Source organism: Athene noctua, chromosome 6, assembly GCF_965140245.1.
Source record: "Athene noctua chromosome 6, bAthNoc1.hap1.1, whole genome shotgun sequence".
NCBI lineage: Eukaryota > Metazoa > Chordata > Aves > Strigiformes > Strigidae > Athene > Athene noctua.
The window spans coordinates 50,143,772-50,170,906 of record NC_134042.1 but is presented as its reverse complement, the minus strand read 5'-3'; the positions used below and the strand labels follow the sequence as shown (position 1 = coordinate 50,170,906).

The following is a 27,135-nucleotide window of genomic DNA, read 5'->3' as shown; positions in this document are numbered from 1 at the left end:
GCAGATAAGCACAAACAAGGAAACAGCGAGCAGGACATAGCCAAAAGTAATGGTACATCCTGCAGTGCTTCCTGTCATCTAACCACTCTAACTACAACAACCCCCAACACTTCTTTTGTCTTGAGCTTCAGAGCCGTGTGAAAATAAACATATGGAAGAAATGAAAATGCAATTCAAAAATACAGAAAAGAATGTAAAACTTACCAGGCTCTAACTTGATTATTTTTACAGCAGCCAGTTCTCCTGTATGAAGATTTCTAGCCTGAAATAAGAGAGTTAAGACATATTTAATTATACAGCAAAGGCACCTCACGCAGTCTTGCAAACTGTGAAAAGATATGTGATGTTGTCTTGTCTTACAGATATGGCACAATGCAGTTAGCTGAGAGTAACCTGGGTGAGGATTATCTGGTTTTGGTATCAGCACAGCATCAACCTAGTTGGAGCTGTGAAGCATTACTGGCAGTTCCTTTCGAAGACTTTAAAAAACCCCCAGCTATCTGCCAGCAAATGAGAGTTCGTGCCTCTCAAACACCATTTTTAAGGGTTGTTGAAGCTGAGAAGTTTCTGCCATCCGTGCTTGCCGGGGTGGTACAAAAGCACTGTGCTGCAGCGCGGACTGTCAGAGCATGGAGCTCGCAGTGCTCAACCACCCCCCTCCTGGTGCTAAACCTCGGTGTGCTCGGAAAGTGGAACTGAGAGGTGGAGGGGCAGGGAGAAGCACTGCAGATGCAGCACGGATGAGTCACAGCTCCCTTCGAACAACTTAACTGAAAACAAACTCCCTCCTGCAGACCCTGACAGAGGCGAGTGGTCCCCATGACCCTGGAGAAGAAGAAAGGGTAGGGAGCTCCAGTTAAGCCTTTACAGAACTGTCCTCTCTGGTACATCGTAAACCTCACACATGAGAATTCAGTGCTGGAGGAAAATGGTACAGGAACCTCAGATGTAGAAAGTTTTAAGAGGAGATTTCATTAACACTTTTAAGTCTAGTAAAATGAGCTCTAAATCACTCAGGTACCACCACCAGAGCTAAACTATATTCTTTTTGACAAACAACCTGATCCAGTTAGGCACTGTGGCATTCCCCTTTTCCTGATCATCCAAAAGTTACAGGAGTCTAAATCCAAGTGTTGCATTATGCTAACAAACATGCAGAGTCTTCTGAACACAGGAAATCTGGTTAAGAGGTAAATTATAGAAAATTGAAAGAAAATTTGGTTAGGTGAAATCAATTTGGGCAGTTACTTAAGATGAGGATGCAAAGCAAATTTGCCTCTGTGGACTGAACTGAAGGAAGCCACTACAGAACAAAACACTCTTCTCTTGCCTGTGGACAAGAAGTCATCTTAATTTAACAACGTGTAAAGCAAGAACTTGAAAGATGAACCCCTCAGTTTTGTCAACACTTAGTCAAGCTTCCAAAGCAGGAAAGGCTTTCCAGCCAGGAAAAAACCTAAAAGGACGCATAGTAGTAACTGGCCTTTCAAAGTCCTGTAGTGCTGCTCGGTGTCAAAATGCATGCCAAGGACACAAATATGGCTCAAGTGAAGTCAAAGTAAATCTGGACAACAGAACCAAACATCTGAAGCCAACAGACCAAATCAGTGAACACAGAAACAGATAGCGATCTGTTAACCACAAAGGAAACCTTTACCACTTCTTAAAGTACCTTCCTACTAGAGGTGTTTTTAAGACGACAGCAAAATCATTGCTATCCTTCAACATCCAGAAGGAGCACACATCCAAGCATGGGCAAAGGATTAGGACCTCCCTGGTACTGTGACACCTAACAATATGAAACACAGATGTTCCCATAAGAGACCACGCACATACTCCATCCTGGTGAAGCCAGGGAACCTCCATATCCGCGCTTGTACCCACAAGCGGCAAAAGCTGCTCCGATAAAGGAGATTGCACGGTTTTCAGAAGATCAGCTTTGTTTCTGAAGTACAAAAAAGATTGTATTCCTTACAGATATTGCTTTTCCATATAAGCCATAACTGCCACTGCTACTGTTGTGCTGAAGCCTGAAGGAATGGATGTAGTCTGCCAAAGGTCTTTGGTACGCAGACTGCTTGGCAGGGACGCAAAGGTTCAGGCCAGAGGAGATCACTGCAATTACTGGCTCTCAGCTCTCACACACGACAGGCCACAGAGCTTCACCAAATTGTGCCCTGCTGCTGTCCAATATGACCATTAAATTTTTCCATATAATCTATAGCCTGGACATAGACTATTTTGGGTTTCAACCATCAAACTTTGTCTGCTGGAATGGAAAGCTCTTCACTGGGTTGGTATTTATGAACTAAACACATCGAGTTATCTGAGCCACTCACCCTAAGACCAGTTTCTGGTCCTACAGTTTAATCTTCTAACCAGACACATTCTTGAGCTGATGACACCAGGACCACACATGCTACTTATCTCCTATTGTGCCAGCATCAAAGGCAAAAACACTGAGTATTCCCTGATCCTCAGTAGCCTTGTTTGGATGCTCACGGATACAGGAACTGTATTAGATCTTCAGTCTAGACAGTTGTACTGCAAGCACGTAGCAAATTACCCAAACTGCTTCCCAAGAGACGTCACCTGTCCACAAAGGCGACTGATGGCTTTTGTTCCTTCATCTTGGATTGCACCAGCTTTACGCTGGTACACACATCTCTCTGCTGTCACTCTTGGTTTTTAATCTTTTCTCTTCCACACCTGTCAGCTGAAAACTTGATCAATAATGAATTACTGTTATCTTGCAAATCATTAAAAATGTAAGAAGGCGAGGGCTAAAGTCTGGTTCTCCATGGTACACACCTAGATATAAAAACTGTCAAATAAGGATTCTTCAAATCATTTTGAGACCTGTTAGTTAAAGAAATTCTCAACTAATTTCCCATGGGTGACTACAGTTTGCACTATTCTACTTTTTAAAAAAGGATTACACAGCATCAAGGAAGTCACAGGCAGGAATGCACTACAACACCGTTGGCTTTGTAACTCAAACCTGAAACTTTACTACAAATTATATTTGACAAAAAAGTAAGTTCTCCATAATTTCCCTGATGTGAAGGATTAGTTAATGATCTATCAGTTTGTCTTATTGATATACTTCTTCAGTGGAGAGGGGGAAATTGAAGTAAAGATAAAGAATTATAGTTCTGCTAGTCATCTTATTTACATTTTTAAAGCCCACCAGCAAAATATCTGCCTCCTTCCTGTCCCCTGAAATTTTCTCAGTATTTCAAGTCTTAATTCAGAATTAGCTGAAACCACCCAGAGGCCAGGGGAGCTGTTCTCTCCTGCACGCCAAGTAACCCAGACCTGCCAATTAACAAGTGTAGCTGCTGTTCAGCATCTCATGAGCTATTATTGACATAGCAAGTTATCATTTATACGTATTTATCACATAAAGATGACATGTCATGAACTTTGATGATCTCTTCTGAATTCTGACATTTCTAATATTTCAGTCTAATGGAAGATGAAACCTGATAGATTTCTTGTTGTCTTTAATTCTGCTGGCCTTTGCTCCTTCAGTATATAAGGAAGTCTCCTAAAAACTCATCTTGACACTAAAGGCTAAAAGACTAAAGCTCAGCATTTGCACAGCTCCCCCCTGTGCTGGAGCCCACAACCCCACCAGCAAGGTGGTCTGGTCCCCACGTGACAGAAGTGGAGCTCAACTTCCCGGACAGATCTGGGGACCTGCTGCAACTTTCCCCGAGAGGAAGACAGAGCTTTTCCTATCTGTTAGTATTGATCTTAATTTTATTTAATGAGACTCAAAACTGAAAATTATGTTCCACATTACTCAGAATGAAAATTAAAACTATAGGACTTTGGTAGAAGGATTGCAAAGCTCCAACAGAAAACCTGACCTACACAAGAATGGGACCAGAACAAGGGTGTATTTGAATGAGGTGAGCCACACAGTCAGATTTATTTTGCTCAATGTCATATACAGAGTGTATTTACTGAGAAAGAAGAGCTAGGTAGTAGTCTTTTGGTCACCTCTTCTTAAGCTGTCCTACAGCCTGATTTAGGGTGAGTGACAGCATCCCACTGAGCACAGCTCTTCCAAAATATTTTAACAGCTAAGTACTAATACTACAGAACATCACACAGTCTGTATTCAAAATGAAACAAAACACAAGTATTCCTCTTTTTCTGAACATCCCATTGCATAGTTGTAGCAACCTAGGAGACTACATGTCACTAGTTCAATGTGACAGTACAATAATCATTACACTTTTTTCCCCAGCATATGTCAGCACCAGCCAACGCAGCCCAGATTCCCTCAAGCCTACACACAGAGTAAAGCTTCCTTTAAACCCATAGTCCTGTCTCAAACAGCTTCAGAAAGTGCTTAAGAGCTGAACAAGCAAATGGTGGCACTTTCCTGAGGCACTCTCCCAGCAACTGAATTGGGATCTGCACGGTGCCTGCTGCAACCAGGACTTGCTGCAGAGAGAACCTGTGTTAGGTTCTTGGTCCAGGAGCAACACGTGTTCTTCCAACCTAGGCACAACGTCGGTGGCGTGTCCCAACGCCAGGCTCAAAAATGAGAGGTGTGCTAATAGTAGAACTAGGATTTGGGGGAGTTGGGAGAGTTTTATGACATTACACACGTAAAAAAATCACTGGGTTTTCCCACCAAGACTTAATTTTCTTCTCAGAACTGCATCAAAAAGCTGTTGGGGGGGCAGTGGAACCCAGTGTGTCACCCGTGGCAATGCCAGTGTATGACGCTTCCCACTTCACACCTAAACACTGCACAGGAGAAAACGCATTTTGGGTAGGACACTTTCTGCAGTTAATGACCAGAAATAACACAGAAAACCGGTTTCAGAACCAGTTATGCACTTTTCAGTTTTGTTTCATTTATTTTTAAGAGTGCGAGCCAAACAATTCCACCCTAGGGAGTCCACAGTACTAAGCCATGTGAGATGGTCAAAATTTGGAGAATCATTTCATTTGGACATCTGAATGCAAGCTTTTGTGCTCAGTCTCCTTGTCCAGCCACTTTCTCCTTCAGCACTGAGGAAGAGAAGGGAAGATTCAGACCGCAATATCACTCTCACAGACTCCAAATTAGTATTTTCAAATTCCATTGAAATCCCCTCCTCGCCCAAATGTCGTCATCTGATCTCTAGCCTTGGATCAACAGCCCAATTCACCAGAAGAGCCGTTTGTTCGACCATGTCTTCATTTAATCTAATCATAATTGCAGCTTCTGTGGCAACCCTCCCATGCATCCCCATCTTATTCATTCCTTGCCAAGCTCCACTCACCAGTGACCGTGATGTTTTGCTGTCTCAAGTGCTGCCTGCTTCTCCTCAGTTACTGTGTATACCTTCAAAAGGTGCCCTGACCTCTTGCCCAGCGACTGAAATAGAAACTAGAAAGCAGATGAGAAACTTCTGACCTCTTACACTTTGTAACTCTTAACCTGCTCTCTGTAGTTTTGCAATTCCCATTATGCCGTGTTGTTCTTTCCGTATCTCACAGCATCATCAAACAGACCCTTGACCTCACCTACATCTCTGAATTCACATCTACCACTGACAGCCAAGGGGATCCAAAGAAATGTCTCTAAATCCATGAAAACAGATTCCTTCCTTACACACAGGAAGCACAGGAGGTATTTCAGTTGTGATTAGAAAAGAGAATCCAAAATATTACAGGCATCAAAGGAATAAAAAAAGATCTGATACGGGACACCCAAACAAACACTACTGCATATATGTACCAGAAGGCAGGGGCACAGAGACCTTGAAACAGCTGATGGCTCTTGAAGATGCCACCACAACCAGCCCACCTGTGGAGTAAAACTTCATCAAGCAGCTGCCACAGCTTGGCACAACCACCAGACCCTTCAGCAGCACTTCAGCTGTGAACTTTTATACATGAGGATTCAGGTTTTTCACTTCCTGGTGTAGTATCCCTCTCCCATATGATACAAAGGCTCCAATGAATGTGACATATTCTTGCATGTAACCCCGCTTCTTTTTTTTTATCCTATGCTTGAACTAGTCACAGATAAGAGATGAAACATTTCTGCAAAGGAAGGACTTACTTCTCAAGATGAGGCCCCCAATTCCTCGCTGTTGTTCCCAGCACACAAGGAGAAACCCTCAAGACAAACTCTGGGGTCCTGAGGTCTCCTGCTACACTACAGCCTTGACAGAGACCTGCCATGAAGGACAGCAAGTCCTCAGGGGGCCTTGGTGACTCTAACAGAACAGTACGTTTGGTGGGTTTCATCCTTTGCTTGGGGTTTTTTGTGAACATGCAAACAAACATCCCTAAAAATCAGTACCCAAGAGGCAATTGAGAATTCTGACAGAAACTGCCAGACTGGATTAGGTTTCTCATCTGACCAGTTTACCATTTATCCCAGCAGCAAGCAACGTGTTAGAGAAGAATTTGACCTTGGTGGATGCTGGTCTGTACCAGAATTTCAATTATGTCCTAATATAAAAGTTCAAATAAGTGTTCCTAGTGTTTATCATAATTAACTATGTAATTTTGCTTACTCTTAGGATTTACATAAATCAGTCTGTCAGTTTTAAAAAATGTTTTGTAAACAGAGCTGGAAGACTATCAGGCAGCTAAAGCAAAGAACAGCAATGCTGGACTTACTCTTAAAAAACAGTCTCTCTTTACCAAGCCGAGTTTAACACTGTAGAGCTGGGGATTCATAATAAGTTAGTATGTCGCCAGACAGCTTCTCAGGCAACCCAGCTTAAAAGCAGCAAGAGTTAATCCCTACTGTGTGAGTCTAGAATTGTGGTGTGCTATCCTTCACAAGAGAAGGATACTGCAAACCTTTTGCAGTCATGTACATTAGGAAAGCACTTTTGTAAAAGAAACCAAACTCTCTGAAAGCTGAGAAAAAAAATTCCTTGAAAATTTGCAGGTTAACCCAAGCAGAGAGGCCGGTTCTGACGGCTCATCGCTGAACATGACCTCCTGAAACGTTCATCTCATCAGTCCCCTGCTCAGAGGAAGAGAGGAAAAGGCTGCCATTTGCTCAGAGCAGATCCAGACCTTGGTGCCAGGATGGTGCACAAGCACCACAACTGCCTGTCCAGGCCACAGAGTGGCTGCAGAGCTCCTCTGCCTGGGCTCCAGCCAAAACCAGTAGCTCCCACTACTGCTTTCCAGTTTTAGACTGAGTAGAGAGCATTGTGGTTCCTGTCCCTGACCCAGGCAGCACACACTACAAGCACCCTCAGAAGACTCACAGAAGCAATATACAACTCAGAAATTTTTTTCCCGCATTTCCCTGTATCTTACCACCTAGATGGATCCATGTACCAAACCCATACAGGTGCAGTTACTGCAGTTCTGTGGGGTTTTCCCTCCGCCTCTTTTTTTTTTTTTTAAATATAAGACAAAATAAGCAAAACCAAGCCAAAATTCCCCACAGCCTCATTCTAAGAAAATTTAAACAAGAGTACTGGACTGAACAAAGGCCCCCTTGCTTGGTGCTGAAAGCATCTCCATAACAGATGCTGAACACACTCTTCTTCATGCGAGAATGTCTAGGGACAGATTAAAAATGTAGAAGAAACAACAAAAGAGGGTAGCTTAACAAAAAAAAAAAAAAAAGTGGAATGACTGGATGACTCTGTTAAATATTAATGTAAATCTGAATGGGCTGAGGTTTGTGCAAGACAGAAACCACTGTCCCTCCCATTCTGAGTTCATCACCTGAAGTGTGCCAGGGCAGCTCACATGTGAAGCAGATGTCTCGCTAGTCTTTCCTGCTGAAAAAAAGATAGCTAACAACAATTTCTAATTTTCAGGGCTGTTTCTCTTTTAGGAAGCAGAAAGACCCACAGAGGCGATTGTTCACCCCGTAATCTTCCAGCTGGATTTCCGAGATGGAGAGCAGTACCAGGCTCCTTTATAGCGAAGGGCACAGAAGCTTTCAGAAGCCATTTCTCTAACAGAGACTTTATGGATTCAATACACTAAAAGAGAACAGACTCTTACAACCAACTACTTTTCAGGATAAACCAAAAATAAAGATTCACGTGCTAATTTTGCTTTTTATATGTATTCTTGAATTTCTTCTGTCAGCTAGTATATACTGCAGTGGCACTACTAAAAGAGCCACCACTTTGGATATCAGAGCCAAATATCGTACGAAGACAAATATTGATTCTGGGGGTGCTCTCCACATGGGCGCTGCCACTCCTCGTCCTTCAGACAAGGAACATGCATCAGTACAAGGCAGGAGGCAAACTTTACAGCTGTCACTCCCTATTTCCACATTTACAGCACTTGCAGTTTCCCTCATTGAAGGAGCAGAACCCAGAACACACAGAAGTACCAGGGTTTAAATATATTCCACATTAAAACGTGAAATCCAATGCAGTAAGATCTGCAACGGGCACTCCAAAGCACAGCTATAATGCAAATAAGGCTTAAATGTATTTACTTTTACTGGCAGTTGGTGAAATTTAGATAGTGTATCTCTTGCAGAGAAAATTGGGAGGAGGGGAATCTACCTTTCACTCACAGACTTCAGACACTTTCTCACTCAAGGCCAATTAACTCAAGTAATAAGGGATTAAAAGCTCATTAATGATGCTAGGCAAACTGCTTTTATTCCAGCACAGAAAACCAGACAAGGATTTGTATAAGCAAAGTGGCTTTACAGATCTCAGCAGCCACTAAAACATTTAATTCTCATTCCTAGCAATAACTACTGAAGGACAAAGACCTATGGCAATAAGGCTAACAACAACGAAGGTCAGTACACATCTTAACAACATTTATTTAGGGGAAAAAAAAAAAATAACAAAAGAAGTCAGCTATATGCTTCCAAGTAGAGGTTGGTTATTCTCCTATGAAATTCTCTTGGCAGATCAGCCTTTGAAAAATACTTGGCATGACCCTTCCAAAACTGAAAAGCTAAAGCTAGAAACAGACCCTGACCACAAAAGTACTATTTAGCAACTAATGCAGCACAAAAGATACAAACAAATACCACATGAGGGGAAAAGGAAAAAGAGAAAAAAAAAAAAATTTTGGCCCAATTTTAACTCACTTGGAGCAGACCACTGGCAAAAACCAAAATAGAAAAGAATCTGTTCAAGTTACAACTATGTGAATTAGATTGTTTTGAAATGTTGATAGAAATAGCTCACTTTCCAGATAATATATATTTTTTTTTTTTTGAACATGAGATCATACAAATCAAAGAAGGCCCATGAAGCTTCTAATATACCTAAAACTGTGCAGATGTCTAACAGCTTTACTGGCCAGGATATAAAATAGGGAAAGAAAAAAAAAAATTAAAGAGAGATACCATCAAACTACAAACCAAGATGGATTTTAAAAGCATTTATTCACCAGAAGTTAGGAAAAACAAAGGTACAAAAGTTTTATTTTATTCCTATGTTGAATGCATAGGCCACGACACAGGAAAAATCCTCACACTATCTTGGAGTAAAAATTTCAAGTAACATCGAAAGTTTACTTGTTTTATCAGCTGTAGGGGAATTTATTTATTCCTTAGAGAGGAAAGAACTAAGAGATGTGTCAACTGAGTATTTGAAGAAAAGTATCTACATCTCTTCACTAAAAAAAAAACAAACCATCAGTGAATTGATCAGATATAACAGTCTCCAAACATCCTCACCAAATCAGGACAGCACTACTAACCCCACTCCATGCAAAGGAAGACACTAACATTTTTCATTTCAGGGAAGCTATGAAGAACTTACAATAATTTGTACATAACAAGGATAGAACCTCTAAGCAACATGTCACAGTCTTACAGGAAATCCAAAGCACAGGACTGTGCTTTCTCATCACAACAAAGAATCTCACTTTCTAGGCAGGGAGAAAACAAGTTTCTGAAGGAAAAGGCAATGGATTGCCTTATTTAAAAAAAAAAAAAAAAAAAAAAAGTGAAGTCACCTGTGTTGCATTAAAGAATTTAAGACCATCGTTTTACTTTTTTGATACAAAAAAAAAAAAAAAAAGAAATTTTTTAATGCCTTGTTTTGTAACCATGAGCTAACATACAATAAGATGTGTTTCTTCAGAAAGGCAGAACTGAGGAACCACTGCTGGTATCTTAAAGAGGAGAAGAAACTGCAATTCCGAGATGGCAGCTCTTATACCATCACTATCTGCATGCAACTTCCTAAAACACCAGAAACCCTTCTGGGAATACTTTCAGATTAGTCAGAATAAAATATCCAAGTGTATGCATTTTACTGGGTTTTTTTGTTTGTTTTATTGAAGCTATTTTGCCTAGAATTGCAGTACTCCATGCTGTAATTGAGCTCGTTTTGAACTCCAGAGTGTTTGGGCAAACAAACCCCTCTAGCTTTTCACGTCACACACAGGCTCTTTGGCAATACCAAGCCTTCCAAACCCAGGGTACAAATCTACATCGTCTCCCTTTCCTTAATGTAATTTATTTGATAGAATCTAGAGAGGTGCAGGTAAAAAAATGTAGATTTAAGTAGGAAAAAAAAAAATCAAACTCCAACAACGCTGTTCAGTAATTGCCTCCTTAAAATTTCAATTCCTCAGATATGAACTCACAGTTAGAAAACTAAAAGGAACAAGCCATAAAGTTGTCTTTATGAAGAAAGTAGGTCTGGGTGTTTTGTTCTTTGTTGTTATTATTGTTAAATAAAACAGTGACCAGAACAGAAAAAATTAATTTTAAAAAAAGCAGCTGTGTAAATCAAAGAAGTTTAAAGAAAATTAACTAAAATTAGGAGTAGGGAGATTATTTTTCTGTCTCAAGATTAAGCTTTGGTTTGCACCTGTACCATATCAATTGCCACCTTCTTGAGGTGGAAAATGGGTAAAACATAATGATTTCCTCTCAATTTCATTTGTGTACATGTGTATACTTCCTACAGGTACCTCCTCCTTTCTGACTACTGGGACGGTACCACTATTCAGCTGTTTCTACTAGAATAAAACCCAACATTTATTTTACATTCTTAACTTTATATCTTATGATGATGAAATAAGGATCAGCAATATTTCTAATTCAGCAGGCAATTCAAAAATCACAGCCTGAGATTCTGTTGAAATAAACAGAAATGACATTTTAGTAAATTTTGTAAGGAGGAAAATTAGAGCTTTAAAATGTGCTAGAAATATGAAAAAGGTTAAGTATAAAGTATGTTTTGCTGATTAAGAGAGGAAATATGCTGCCATTTCATTACAGATGATACCTTTCACTATTTTCCAGGTATCTTAACCTCTCACAGCTTATTTTTAGCCAGAATGGAGGAGAGAAAAGAAACTGTTTTGATTTTCCTTGGTTTTTAAATTTTGACTGATGCACTCATTTAAATGGTGTAACTTGAAAATAAGAAACCTTTTTTTTTTTAATCTATAGTTGTCAAGCATTGGTTTCACTTCAGTAGCCTCGTTTCAAGCACTTGGCCAGTGACTTCCTCACTTCACTGGTTCAACTTTCTTTAAAACATAGACCAGAAGCATGCTGCTCAAATAATATGCATACTACAGAAACTGTATTATTAAATTAGGCTTGATGATTTAACTGGAATTTTAAAGAAATATTTTTTTCTTTTCTATTTTAATATACTAGAGAACATCTTCCATCTTGCCTTATCCCTCTTTGTTTCTAAATGTTTTTGAACTGGCCTTTGCTTGATCCCCAGTGGGTCCCAGAGGCTATTTAGGCAATGCCCCTTCATCCCAGGAAGCTGCTCAGCCTGACCGTCTGCTCTCCAACTCTGCAAAAGCCTGCAGTTCCCTCCCCCCATAAATGTAATCCTCTCCCTTCAGCAGCTGTGTGGATTTTCCATGGACCAGCCTCCCTGAGCCAGACACCACTAAGGAATGTGTTTGAGAAAGCTGGAGGAAATCACGATAGGGACTGTGCAGTCTGGCTGCTTCCCTGCTCCCAAAACTACCCCTCAGCTTGCAAGCACCCTCTGCTCTAGAAAACACGACACAGCGCACTGGGAAGGTTAATTTTTTACATATACAAGATTTCCTCTTGGTGTGAAGCTATAAAACCTAAGGGCTAGTTCAGCTGCCCCATGCATTCAGTCCTCAGCATCCCTGTTGTCCTAAGAACTGCTGTATTGGAGGTCTGATGACCCAGACACCAGCTTAGCAGAACGGAGCAAGCCACGGGACCTTTGAGAAATAAAACACTGACCTGTGGGGTTTTTTTTTTTCCTTAAGTAAGACAGCAGTCAAAATGCAGAGAATGAATGAAAAAGCAGTCCTGTAAATCAAAATAGATTATAGCCACATCTTTAAGTAGAAACCCTAAGCTGGTCACACGTAATATAACATGTACAATAAGGTCTCTGCAAGACATGATACATCCTGCAAGTATATTCCACCTGCAGGAAGCTTAAGCTATTGTTACTGCCCTTCCCTGCACACAAACAGCAGAGACTGAACTCACGTAATCAAAGGGCAACAGGGATCACATGCAAATTCCCCTTCAAGCTTCGGAAAGCTTCCTGTAACTAAATAAAGTGATACACATGGATGAAGCATTGAAAGCAGAAACCATGAGAGAGTAGGAGGGTCAAAGCCATAACGTCAAGAGGAACTCGACATCCAGTGAGACTGCATCCCCGGGGAAGATAAAGCTGATAAGGAAACAGCCTGGTACCACACCTCTGCTAGGGCAAACCAAGCACAACCAGCCTGGTTGGCAGGCAGTGTCTCACACACGCTTTCCACATGCTGCCTGAAGCACCGAGGCTCTGAGAAATAGAGGCAACGACTGCTTCACCTCTTTGAGAATTTCATCGCACCATGCTTTTATGGAGAAAAGCCACAATCTGCCTGTCCTCCTCCTCCACCCCTACAGGAGCTAACTTCGCTGCTCGAGCCAGCACAGTCAGTCCGTACTCAAGACATCCTACTGCAGGATTTAGACAAACCTCAACACCCACGGAATGAGAAAAAACCAAAAATTTTATGTTCCTGTACCCTAAACAGGCAGTCAGTTGTGACTGCTGAAGCGATGGCAAATCATAAAAGGTTCTCAAGATCTACCTACCCACCCTTGTAAGTCCCTTCATCACCAGTTTGATATTGTCAGCCAAATTTTAAAACACTCTCTAGATGGGAACTGTTTGGTGAAGTTTTAAAGGCACTATGTTAATCAAAAAGTTAGTCATGTCTCTCATAATTAACCAAGAAGCAGAGGATCAGAACTCAAACACTTAACTAAATTTAAACGCAGACATGCCTGACAAAATGAAACAGCATTATCAGAAACTGCTTATCCCAGCCAATTACTGACCCAAACTCCTCCTAAATATCATGCTGGTGAAGGTATTTTGACTATGCAGATACACGCCATCCAGCCTCAGAAACCCTCACCCCTCGTGAGCTGCTAAACGCTACAAAAGCGATGCCCACATAGCTGAGCCAGCTCAGATCCCTCCCTCCCTCCCTCCCTCCATCTATCTTCCCATTATCCTCCCCTACAGCAGAATTGTCCTCTCAAGGCAGTGGGCATTGAAAATGGCAACGCTTCTTTCAGAAAAAAACAGTTTTAAATGAAAAGAGATCTCAGCTGCTTAAGAGAATTTATCATTATATTTAAATTAACCCTGTTCTGACAGACAATAAAACTGTGAATACCTGCAAGTGATGCATCACATACTCTCCCTTACCCCCTCTGTAGACCAAGTGCATTGAAAGAAAAATTTCAGCTGCTGTTGTTTTCAAATCCCTTATAAATACGACACAAATACCTGAGGCTGTTAATCACTGGAGAGCAACGAACACTCACTAGGCATTGCTTCCTTTTTAATTCTTTTAAGTTTTATCAAGATAAAGTACATCTATAAAAGAAGGTATGGCCCCACCTTTATTCTTTCTACCTACCATGTTTACATTTCTGTGCCAGTACAAGAGACTTTACCACTTATCTTCCCTTAAGATTAATGACTAAATCTCCCAAACATCTTTGTGAGTCTAATGATTATAATTCAACGATTAACTTGCATGTCTGTACCTTAAACAGCAAGTTAAGACAAACGTAACACAACTCTGTATTGCTTCAATAGCAATGATCAGCAAACAGCTGTACTTGGAGCACAGAAGAGAACAAAAATACAGCTTCTTGGGGTGGATCATCACATTAAATGAGATTAAATGATGCCTGCAATGCTGCACAGCAATGAGCTACATAAAGAAAGCTCAAGAACAATTTCTTACCAATAAGCCAACAGTGTCCCCCTGCAATGACCTCTTAGCTCTGTGAAGAGAAACAGCACCTGCCTTTCTAAAATAGTCTCAAAATTCACATTTCAACAGGCTACAAATCCATCTGTTCACACTAACCTGAAAACATGTTTCATTCAGCTTTCTGGAAACGTCTAGCAAAATCTTCCTCATCTCTATGAAAACATGAACCTTCTATACATTATACTCATGTGGAAGACACAAAAATACACTTTGAGAAGAGTAATTCCAACACATCAAAATATCAAATATGGCATTAAAGATGCTGTTTTGATGGATCAGTTCAGTAAATGCAGCAGTTCTGGCCACCAGGCCTGTGGATGAGCTCAAAGCTCTGAGGGGTATCCCTGACTATATTTTGCATGATCTTTTTAGTATCTTCAGGAGTAGAGAAGTCAGTGGAAACACATATAGCAACACAAAGGATAATAGACTAGGGAAAAGTACTGGAAGAGGCTAAGGCTTTGGAACAATAGACTTGGCACTTCTTATTCTCTCTCTGTTGCAACAAATTTCAGATTTTTTAACTGCCTGCTCATGGTGTACTGACCAGTGTCTGCTCAAACCATACCACAGCATCCCACAGCCTAAAAAGTGAGCAACTTTGAGAGATCTGTGATGCTAGATGCACTAGTCCCATAATCCGATACCTCTGCTGTCCTGTGTCCGACGGCTCTGTCAGTGGCCACTGACTCTGAGATGTTAGCCCTTTCCCTAATGCCCTCCGTCCACTCCCTCCTAATGTTTCCATGTAAGTCAGTGCCCTCTTGAAACCCTTTCCTTGGCATTTGACAGGGGCAGGATGAAAACGGCACCCACAAAACAAATTTGCTCCTGAGCTCTGGTCCCAACTGAAGGAGAAGCTGAGAAGCGATTCCTTTGCTCACCCTCCCATGTGCTCTTTTCACCAAAAGAGTGGGAGAGCTCCAGAGACGTGGTCAAGCTGCGGCTTCTCGGCACAGCGTTTTCCATCCACCACGGAGGAAGGTTAAGCTTTGGCTCTTTGAGCAGCTGAGATAGTCCTTGCAGACACTATCCACCGTGCTGGAGAAAATTAATCACTCTAATGAAGGAATCTAGAAAGCTGAAGAGCAGAATGGAAACCTCTCTGTATCAAATGCTGAAATTTTCCCCTAAACAATCTAGGAAGGAAAAGCAGTTTATCCAGCCTCTGTATGTGAGGAGCTCCTGACAGCTCAGACCTTCACGTGATGGAGACATTTCCCGCAGGCCAGGGGAACGCATGAACAGGCAGATTTGGATCTCAGAACGATGCCAACAGGCTAAATATTATCCAGCTGATGAAGATACAGATTTTGCAGAGCTGGTTAGGTGGGAACAGAGTTAAAAGATGTTTCACTCTCAGTGGAGCCACTCTGCTATTTTGATAAACAGAAAGGACTGCAATTTTTCAGACAAGCCACTCTTGCACAGATTCCCTAAACAAGGAAAGGGAAAGGAGATGGGAGATGTACAAGTAGCGCTGTATGATGCCTGTAAAACATGCTCTCCAGCCTAGCAAAACAGCGTGGAGAAGAACATGGTGGTACATAATATAGAGACCCCTTCTGTAGAATTAGACAGACTGAGTTAATCTGTCAGAAAGATCATGCTACTTGGTGAGGCCAAATGGGAAGTTCAGATAAATGATCTCTGAAAACCTCTTCCATATGTACACTCTGCGAGGAGGTTTGGGGAAGGCCTGGTGGAGTAAATTGCCTTTTGCTATTTTTCAACTACTGTCAGAGCCAGGTCTGCCTTACTTACCTACTCCCATTAAAAGCAAGGTAGCATGTAGATCCAAATGCAAAATCTTGAACAAAAAACCCTGCCCTTCTCATTGACTTTTCACTGGAATCCCAGAACACACTCAGGACCACCAAAATTGCCATAAACCACAAATCAAAGGCTGCTGCATTCACTAAACCTTCCCAAGTGCTTTTATTACTAAGAATCCTCAGAAATTGGGAAAGAACTATTCTAACTTCTTTAAGATATAAAATCTGAAATCCTAACAAAATGGCAAAGTGCGAGAAAGCCTTGGCAATCTAAAATGCGACGCATCGAGGTTGCCTCGAGTTGAAGAACATCTTTTATGAAGATATACTCATTTTGCATTGTTCTCAAACGGCATCACCTTGGGTTGATGCTGCCTCTTCTTTACATTCACAGCCGTAACCAAGAAGCCAGGTGCCAAATATGAATAAAGGTAGCAAGCATATTTGTTTTCCCAGCTGCAGAGCGGACAGACAGTTGCTGGTGTCAGCGAAATATGTTGGCAAACTCCATTTCGGCCTTGCTGACAGGAAGAGCTATTTTCTCTGACATGGATCATCCGTGTACTTCTACCACACACCTCTGCTGATGGAATTGGGAATCACTCAGACACGTTCAAAGTTACCCAAACGCACTGGTAATGAAAATGACCGCTGCATCTTCCGGAAACAAAGATGAAGCAGATACTAGTGTGCAAATGTTCTGATCTTTGAAATGTTTTTCCTTCTCATAGATTTCCTCTGCTGTTGGGGGGGGCGGGTAGTGTGTGTGTTTCAAAGGGGATGCATGAACTATGCTATTCACTTCCTCTGTATGGATATCTCACGTTGAAACAGAGCTCTGGGGTGGAAGGCAGAAAAGGCACACCTCTGGTGTTTGAGACTGGTCTCCAAAGATGTGTAAAACATGCAGGGAACAAAAGAACCTGCTCCGGTTAACTCCTTCCTCTGCAAGTCTGCAGGACGCCTCAGTCTCCTTCACTGTACCATGAATAAATGAGGAATAACAAAATCATCTACCCAGCAGAATGTCTCCTGAAGGATGAGTACTAGACTGAGTAATAGTGCAACTGCAGACTACATCAGAGACAAGGCTGGTACCAACAGGGCATTAAACTCAACAGAACAGACTCTCAGTTCCTCCTTGGCTTAAGAGACGCTGGGTACAGCCTTGGTACGAGCTGATGGAAGCACACCAAAAAGTTGCCTCCACTCCTTTGGTTCCTCTGAGGACCTAACCCGGGAGGACAACTCTCTTCAGAAGAGCTGGAAAAAAAATCAGACCTTATTTTTAAGATTTCAGAGACTACCTGCTTCTGAAAGTAAGAGATGGGGAGAAACAGACATAGGGAGAAATACTCTATTCCCACCACATAACCTACCATCAACAGAAAACATTAGCAATAGGATGTAATATTTAAAGCCAAACAGCTTTGAATGTTCCACAACAAAGATGAAATGCTTAATAAGACAAAAACCGTACAAAGATAATAAATGGAAAAGCAAGGGCTTCCCTCTAATTCCTGAATAACCTAACAGAGGGTGTCTACATACACCACTGAGCATCTTAGTTCTTAGAAATATATATCTATATCCTACTGACTGCACCCTGAAAGAAAAGCGTGCAATTTCCCAGAAGAGAAACTCCACCGCAACAAGAAGAAACTCAACAGCGCTGGTTCGATGCCATTCTAAACACCCTTCATATGGAAAAACAAGAGTATGCAGAGTTCAGGCATGGTTACCACAAACGCTGCTAACCAGAAGGCTTTGATCTGGAGAAGAAGAGTGGAATCCCCCGATGTGACAGATGTTTTATGGTAATTTCTATGTGTAAGCAATGTATATTCACCAGGGACAGAAGTGCTGAATCAGGGATGGCCAATCCAATTGGTCTGCAGCTGCCAAAAAGTGTAAAGTTGGGAATATGTGACTAAAAACTCTCACAGCCATAACTGTACTCTGGTATTAACAAAGCCTTAACACTCCATTCTTAACCTGTTGACTTTAAGTAGCGGAATGCTTTAACTAGTAAGTTCTCATGATCTGTGAAACTACTTGACATTAAGAATAATTTTCAAAATATCAAATATAGGTTCTCAACAGCCCTGAAACTTTCCTATGACCAGGAATCATACTGCAGAGCTCTAAGAATAAGGCACTGACCACACAAGCAGGGCGGAAACCTGACTCAAACTGGACAGAGTCCCACTTTTACAGCAACCTTTAAAAAAAAAAAATATCTTTTTTAAACTCTATTTGAGCAAAAGAGTCTCTGTCTGCCCTGATCCAATTTCACTGCTCACTATTTTCCTGCAGCAGTGATCAGTGGCAAACCACTGATTCTTCTTAGAAGAATCAACAAAGTTTCTTCTAAGTTAATGCCTTTATCTGGTGCAGGAGATTTAAAAAAAAAATCCCAGGAGAAGAAGGGAGGCCAAGCAGGTGACTCAAGAAGGAATGAAATTTCTGAGATATTCAATAAAAATGCATCTTTTGTTTACAGGTAGTTTGTGCTATTAATTTGGTATATTTCTCATCCCCCATGCTTACTTTAACAGAAAGCTACCGTACCACTGTTCACAATCCTGCTTGGAAAAATCAAAACAAGACAGCTTTAGAAGTGCTCCATAAGATCATATTTGATCATCGCCGCTCCATGAGGACAGATATCCAGCTATTCATCCCACAACAGCAGCCTGCAAAGGGTGCTGGGCTGAGCAAATACATGATCTTTCAGCTCAGCTGCCAAACAAGAGCATTCAAAGAGACAGTCTGCATGAACCATCCTTTTGTTCCCCTTCTCCAAAATCAAAGATTAGTTAAAACTCTTGTTTGGGGCACTTGCATTAAAAAGGACAAAAAGCCAAGCCCTGTGTAGTTGGGGAAGGAGGAGACAGAGGAGGTAGTAATGAGTGGAAGTCTTTTGTTCCCCAGCAGAGTCAACAGGCTGTTGGTGAAGGCACACACACATATAGGAGACTTTAAATTCCTTTTTACACACAAGGGGTGGTGACCCTGCACCTCTCACCACGACACAGGATATTCTTTCCCCTAAACCCTCCACCAAACCTATTCTAAGTCATTCATAAACAGAATCCCAGAATCATCTCAGTTGGAAAAGCCCTTGAAGCTCCTCCAGTCCAACCATGACCCTCACCCTGACCGTTCCCAACTCCCCCAGATCCCTCAGCGCTGGCTCAGCCCGACTCTTCAACCCCTCCAGGGATCCCGGGGACTCCCCCCTGCCCTGGGCAGCCCATTCCAACGCCCAACAGCCCCTTCTGCACAGAAATCCTTCCTCAGAGCCAGCCTGACCCTGCCCTGGGCAGCTTGAGGCCATTCCCTCGGGGCCTGGCGCTGGCTCCTTGGCTCCAGAGACTCATCCCCCCTCTCTGCACCCTCCTGGCAGGGAGTTGCAGAGGGCCAGGAGGTCTCCCCTCAGCCTCCTCTTCTCCAGACTAAAGACCCCAGTTCCCTGTCAAATAAAAACAGATATAAAAATTAAAAAACAGTCAAATAAAAACTCCATGCAGGAAATCCCAGTAAAATACAGCTAAAGTAAATTATTGCCCTAATACAGTGCTTGTTTTCTAAGTCCCTTCAGGACACCATCATGTACAATGTATAATGACTTGATGTTCCGATGCAACCAAATCCCACAAGGTAACCAAAACAGGTCACTCTTACCTTATTCCAAGTACTTAAAGAAAGGATCATGGACTGCAGAAACACATGCTTATAGAGCTGCTGATGTGAACTTGTTATCAAAACCAGCCTTACACAAATTAGACTCCAAGGCCCTGCTGAAAAGCTGCAGGTTCACTGACAGGTCATGCTGGCCTGAAAACCCATCCTGGGAAACATCTAACCACGCTAGGGGAGTTTACCTGGGATGGGATCCGACAGGCCACTTCCTACTGCTGGAGTCTAAATTCCATTTATGGTTTCTAGTGGCTTTTTTAATCTTCTGCTCTAACACTCTAGTCAACTGGATGCTTCTGCATTAACCACACACACACAAAGTCTGTTTCATTCAGCACGACCATGCAGATGCATGAACTGACTTATATCATCTTTAAATACTGCTTTGAGACTTTCATGTATATGACCAAGGAGGGCAAACAGAAATCTGGCCAGGAAAGCCAAATTAAAACCTCACCTTTGCAATGTTAAGGGATACGATACTGAGGATGTGAACCATTTGACAGAGAGTGGGCACAAAGAAAAAAAATACTGTCAGCATATTAATAAGTTCCAGTGAGTACCCAATCTTCGTTATTACAGCCTCTTTCAGAAGTCAGCAATTCAAGATAGTTTGATACAATGCTTTGAGAGATAAATTATTCCAATGGATTAGAATGGGTTTAACAGTAACATCCTCTACTAGAAAGAAAAAAAGAGCTTTCCCAACCCAGATGAGATAACTAACACATTAGAATTGTAATGAAAATTTTACTTCCAAGACTGGTAGACCCAAACTGGTAGACACACACTCTGTGAATAGATAAGAAAATAGTTTATTTATTCATGGTTTCTATCTCACCCTGAAATGCATTTTGGGGAAAAAAACAACATTAAAACAAGATCAACAATCCAGTACTTACAAGCAACTCTACAATCAACTATTGTGTGCCATGTGACATACAAGAGAAAAAAAAAAACCACAAACACTAAGAAAACACATTTCAGTTTTAAGCTTCCACAGTAGTAATGAAAAGCAAAGTGGGTAGGAGATTTTTAGAAAGGCCTTAAATATTCTTCTGTAACCTAATAGTGAACACAAATATTTGCTTAACCTCTGCCTCCAACATCCAAAAAAGAACCAATTACTCTAAAAGCTACCAAATGCCCCAAGAAGAATTTGAAGCATGAACCACCATCACCAAAAAACCTCGGAAGAGGCTGATCTCCCATAATCAGAAAGGCTGCCTCATTTAGACATCCTAAAAACAACTGTGCTGGAGACGCTGGTGACTCATTAGTTGTGATGGAGCAGAGAAACCACTTGAAGAGGTGAGAGGAAAATTCCATTTTAATTTAAGAGCGCTCTCTAGCAAACCTTGACCGAGCTCTGCAACATAACAACAATCAATATTCACCAAGAAATGCATTTTAGAAACACTACTGACAGCCCTCTGCAAGCACAAGATGTGCCATCTGTGCTAAGAGACTTACCATGAACTAAGAAAAATAAAAGTGCAATGTTTATACATTAAGTCCTTTCAGGAAAGGAGATTTACCTTAGTTACTTTTAAAATTAACATAACATCAGTGACTTTTAAAAATAAGTTTGCTTTGCATATTTGTCATAACAGCCAGTGCCATCCAACTCGGCATTCCCTTGATACAGTTCCTCCCTGTTTGCAGGGCTTTATAAAAACAAAGAGCAAACCAATGACCTAGAAACAAATGTAGGCTCTCAAACTACTTTAAACTCATTAACTTTATACTTGTTTTAGACTCATAACAACATCTAAAAAGACTGCCAAAGAATTTGGTTTAAATTTGCCAGGTTGCACTATGAGAAGGTTTGGGTTTATTCCTATCTGAAACTGCTTCAGGAACAGAAGGCACATTTTTCATAACTCAAAGAATGAAGGCAGGGGGGAGGGTTGTGGGTTTGTTTGTTGTTTTTTTTTTTTTTTTTAAAGGGGATATGTCTACATGGCACAGAGCAGAGCCATGCATTCAAACCAGCTCCGGAACCGGAAGCTGTATGACATGTCAGCACAGCTCTCCACTAATTACCAGGATAATGAGAAGCAGAATATTTCTTTTTCCATGAAGAGATGACTTCTCTGCAATGCAACTAGTTTTTTGTCACCGTGCTGCCCTGTACCATGCAGGCATACCCAAAGTCGCTCAACATATGCTGAGTTTTGGATTTATGAACCTGAAATATCCTTTTAAAGGATTTAGTGCTAGATTCCCTAGCAAAGACATTGCCTGATCTGTGCACAGCACTCTAGAAGGAAAGAAAAAAAAAAAAAGTAAAAAGGAAGGTAAATATGCACCATGAAAACTTTTAAAATTAACTCCCCGAGGCCATAAGTAACCATTTCAAAGGGGTGGTGGGAACAAGATCCATCTATAAAAGTTCAATTTGAACATTAGGGAAGAGCCCTCCCCCAGCATGAGCAATTACGGCTGCCTTTTATGTGGCAGGGAACACACCTTTTCTTGTACGGTTGGTTGTGTCAGGTCTATTTTAAACACACTCAACGGCGTTACAAAGTAAAACATCACAGCCGCTCTTCCCATGTAGGAGAAAATGCAGGCTGGGAATTTTAAGGTTTTCTTTATACGCAACCCAAGCCCTTAAAGCTGCTGAGCATCCCTGCCGTTTGGGGTAAGGGGCTCGTAGCTCCCAGAGGAACACGCCATGCCTACACCTTCGTTTCCCAAGGTTCCGGCGATGAACACTCACTGTTTCAAGAGCATCTGCTGGGATTTGTGGCGCTAACTCTTCCACGTAACTCTGCTGCAGCTTCTGAGCAGCTTTAAGCTGCTTCTGCCTTTTGCCTGTTATTATTAACCCCAGGGATAAACTTCCACACTTTTAATCGGGTACTTTAACTGATGCGTTCTGGAAATGGGTACGGGAAATAGATACCCTCTACCTTCTTCAGCAGTAACGTGGAAAGCATCAGATGAAATATTCACCAATTCAAACCTCTTAAGAAATCAGTGAGGCGACGGGTAAGCCCGGACCCTTCTCCAGTGCTCCAAGCAGAAGTCAATCCTTTTAAATAAGTGTTAGGCGGGGAAAGAAACCTCACGCTTTGTCAGGGATGCCCCTTGTGCGCGGGTTTTTCGGGACCCGCTCGGTTCCAGCCCCTCAGCCCGGCCCCGCCATGACGGGACCCCCGGAGGGGACCCCGCCGGGCCCCCCTTCCCCCGGTCCTCTCACCTTATAGACATCGCCGTAGGTGCCGCTCCCCACCCGCTGGATCAGCTCGTAGTCCTGCTGCGGGTTCCGCCTCAGGATATCCCCGCTCGGCCGCGCCGCCGGCTCCATCTCCAGCCCCCGGGGAAGGGAGGGCAGCGGCCGCTTTCCTCCTCGCCCCTCCGGCCGGGGATGCTCCTTAACGCGGCAGCCGGCCCATGGCTCCTGCGGCGGAAAGCGCTTGCTGAGGGAGGGAGGGAGGGAGGGAGGAGGAGGAGGAGGAGGAGGGCGAGGGGGGGGCTCCCGGGGCGGGCTCTGGGCCGCGGCTGCCGAGACAAAGGCAGGCAGCCGGCGGCTGCCGCGGCCGTTGGCGGCCCGGCCGTGGGGGCAGAGCCCGCGGCGGCCCCCCAGAGGTCAACGAGGAAGCCCGGCCGGAGGAACAACGAGGAAGCCCGGCCGCTGTGGGGAAGGAGATCCCGTCCCGTCGGCTCTGAGGAGGAGCCGCGGCCCGCCCGCCCCCGGCCGCCCGGGACAACCGCCCGCCCGAGGCAACCGCCCGCCGCCAGGCCCCGCCGCCAGGCCGGGCCGGCTCCTACCTGCGCGCCCACAGCCCCTTTGTCCCGCGGAGAGGGAGCGCTGCCGCCGCCTCCTCCTCCTCCTCCTCCTCCTCCTCCGGCCGAGCCGAGCCTAGCCGGGTCGGGTCGGGTCGAAACGGCAACGGGCCTCCGCGAGGCCGCAGCGCCACGGCGCGGCCGCCGGTACCGCCGCGGCCCGGCCCGGCCCTTCCCTCCTCCTCCTTCTCCTCCTTCTCCTCCTTCTCCTTCCCTCCCCGCCCCGGGCCGCCCCTCGGCCTCAGGAGAGCGTCTGTCACCAGGCTGCTGCCGGGTCCGCTCTGCCCCGCCGGGCCCGCCGCGCTGCGGGTGCCTGTGCCCCGGGGGAGGCAGAGCCGGAGGGGGGGATGAAGGCCCGACTGCTCGCCCCGGGGCGGATCACCGTGAAGGGTCACGGTGGCCACCGTGGCTAACAGGGGCGAGCTTAGGGCTGTCACTTCGCAGAGCTCGTAGAATCACGGAAGGGTTTGGGTTGGAAGGGACCTGCAAGATCATCCAGTTCCACCCACCACCACCACCACCACCACCACGGGCAGGGCCACCTTCCACCAGCCCAGGTTGCCCAAAGCCCCGTCCAACCTGGCCTTGAACCCTTCCAGGGAGGGGGCATCTACCACCTCTCCAGTGTTTCACCACCCTCACTGGAAATATTTGCCTTATACCTAACCTGAATCTACCCTCTTTTAGTGTAAAACCATTATCCCTGTCCTATCACAACAGGCCCCTGCCTGTCCCCAGCTTTCTTATAACCCCCCTTTAAGTATTGAAAAGCCACTCTAAGGCCCTCTCCAGCTGAACCCCCCAACTCTCCCAGCCTGTCCTCACAGGGGGTGCTCCAGCCCCCCAAGCAGCTTCGTGGCCTCCTCTGGCCCCGCTCGAGCAGGTCCGTGTCTTCGCTGTGGGAGCAGGCATGGCTTTTGGCCTTGGTTTGAGGCAGGAGGAAAGCCCCCAGTTTGCCTACACCACATATATATTATAATTTATATCTATATTTATGCTTGTGCCAAATGCCAAATTTCCATTTCTGACACCAGAGCTGTTCCTTTGTGCACATCCTGACAGGGATTATCACAGCTGCCATGACAAACCCCCCCACTGAGCTGAGCACCGAAGGCTGACCTGCTTCCAGAGAGGCTCTGAGCTACAAGAAGGAGGAGAAGCTGGGGGGTATGGGGATGCAGACTGGGTAGGACTCCCTGGGTCAGTGAGTCTCATCCTTTGCAATCTGGATTGCAACCTCACAGCTGCATCACATAATCCTTTTCGTGGGCTAATCAAGCACCACGGTATTTAGCTTTGTGGGCAGCCAGTGTAATGATAGTCACACAAGAATTAACTCGGGCTTGTTGGGACTTGTCTCCTCAGGCTCCTAAAGTCAAAAAAGCTTCTTTGAAACTGTGAGATGGAAAGCATTCTGCATCTGCCTTTACCTCTTTGGAGAACGATTATTTTCAGCGAGACAGATGAAATTCTGAGCAAACCCAACCTCTGGTCTCTGAAATGAGTGCTAAACAATGTAAGAAACCCGAAGGCAGGGATACAGAGTCGAGGAATGCTGGAATTAGCAGTAATATTTGCTGCACGTAAAATCATTAAGGCCTAAAAGGAGGTGTGATTTTTCTAGACGCAAAAAATACCACATACGCAACGCAGGAAATACATTGGCAAAAGTTAGGTAGAAAAAAATTAAATTGATGCCAGATGTACAAGTCTCTTTGGTGTTCAGGAGTCTGGATTGGTTCTTTAAGAACAGATTCTGCCTCTTTGGCAGTCAGACAGCCCACGCAGACCCAATATAGTCTATCGACAAAGTGGCTGGGTACTGATTCTCAGTTTAAAATGGAGTCTGGGTTTTAAGCTTACTCCAGCACATTTAGAAATCCCACATGCAAGTACCTGAAGCAGCGGTGCTGATTGCGTAAGCTTCAAAACACTGGCTCTGTAGCATAACTCATTAGGATCGGTGTGTTGCTTTAGGTTAAACTCAAACACAGCGTATGCAGACTCTCAGGAATTGCATAGTGACATTTGATTTTATTGGGGTTTTATTTATGGGCTCATTTGAAACCGTGTTTGTCAGAAGCAGGCTCCAAAATGTAAACTCTCCTGCTTCCAGAGAGACAGGGGAGCACAGGACTGCTAACTTAAAGAGATTCGCATTTAATTTCCCCTCGTACTCTGAAAGCCTTCTACATCCTGTATATTCTCTCCAACATAAATACGCAAGTTTTCCTGAACACCCAGAAAATAAAGAAGAAACTATTTACCATTTAGGGAGCTGTATTTCCTCAAGCGATTTTTAACAAAACAATTACCTCTCCCCCCATAAATTAGCTTCCTGCTCTCCTGATAGCGAGCTGTTTGCATCCTTTTAATTTTCTCTTCCTCAGCTGAGGGTTCAAACGCTGCTTTTCACTCTACTGATTTGTTGCTCTTGACAATCCATCAGATGACAGCACAGGAAAGAGGCCATTTCATTTTCCAGTAGCATTTCCATGGTGCATTGAGACTTGGCCTCCTAGAACATCTTACAGATCCAAGGGCTGTCCGATGACTGCAATTTAACGCAAAGGCTCCTGCACTGACCACTTTTTTTGTCCTTGTTGGGTTAAATTTCACTTCCCACCTGGAGGTGTAGTTTCCCATCCTATAGTGCTGCTGGTGAAGATGATCTGAGCTTCAGTCCACGTTCCCCAGCTGGGTCTTGGTCCCTGCTGGAAGCACTACTGGGAAGTGTACGTAAATAATAGCAGCACCAGGACTGTGTTACTACTGCTGTTTCACGATTAGAAAAGTGGAGATAAATGAGTTGTACAAAGTGTTTTGTGCAAGACATGTCGCTATACACTGCCAGGCAGGTACTTTTGAACACACGCCGATTCCCACTCTGTATTTTCCACTCTAGACCATGTTGTTTTTCTGGTCAAGCTTGTTAAGGAATGTGCTTTTATGCAGCATCTTTCGTCTGGATGGGTCCCAGCCTTAAAAGGAATGTTAAGTGGTTTTACATAAGGCATTACGTAGGATTAGAGAATGTGATCTGTTTGCATTGTAGTCTTAAGAGGAAGAAGAGCCAAGGTTATTTTAGTGAGACATCAAGATTCATCTGGTAACGGTAGATGCAAAACTGTAGAAATTTCTAACTGAATAATGTAATAAAGGTGGTTTTAAAAGCAGCAGAATGTGCCGTGCATGTGAATGCACGTTCACTGTCAAATTAGAAACTCTGAGCTATGAAACAGCAGCATGAATAAAAAATACTTCAGCCCTAGTTTTTATCAGACTGCTAAAATGTCTTTAATTTCACACAGTCTAACAGTCTCACACGGAAGGTATTCAAAACTATTCTGTGAGATTGCTTCATGTTTGTGGTGTGTTGGAATAGTAAAACAGATCAGCCGCACAGCAATGCCGAGGCTGAAGACTCATGAATCAACACGAGGGCCTGCAGCCTTTCCCACTCATTGATTCCTGCAATACACTATATTTTACGTCAAACTTCATTGTTGTGGAGAGCGAGTAGGCTCCTGAAAAATGCTGCAGCGTCTTCCCTATGATTTGAGATGTAGCTTTTTTTTTTTCCTAAGTTTGTGGTTCGGGTTTTTCAGGCTGGTTTTCTTCCCCGACG

The 27,135-nt window shown here is 43.4% G+C and overlaps 1 protein-coding gene across 1 annotated transcript in view; it reads right to left on the bottom strand.

The window, feature by feature from the left end:
• MAP4K5 (mitogen-activated protein kinase kinase kinase kinase 5) overlaps positions 1–23,564 on the bottom strand; it is a 72,137-nt gene extending 48,573 nt beyond the window's left edge. The window contains exons 1-3 of the mRNA XM_074909013.1: positions 23,493–23,564; positions 22,921–23,121; positions 205–262 (exon numbers count right to left, since the gene is read on the bottom strand). Coding sequence (XP_074765114.1) covers positions 205–262; positions 22,921–23,028 — 166 coding nt within the window. The 5' untranslated portion in view covers positions 23,029–23,121; positions 23,493–23,564. The remainder of the gene's footprint in view (positions 1–204; positions 263–22,920; positions 23,122–23,492) is intronic.
• Between the last annotated feature and the right edge of the window lie 3,571 nt (positions 23,565–27,135).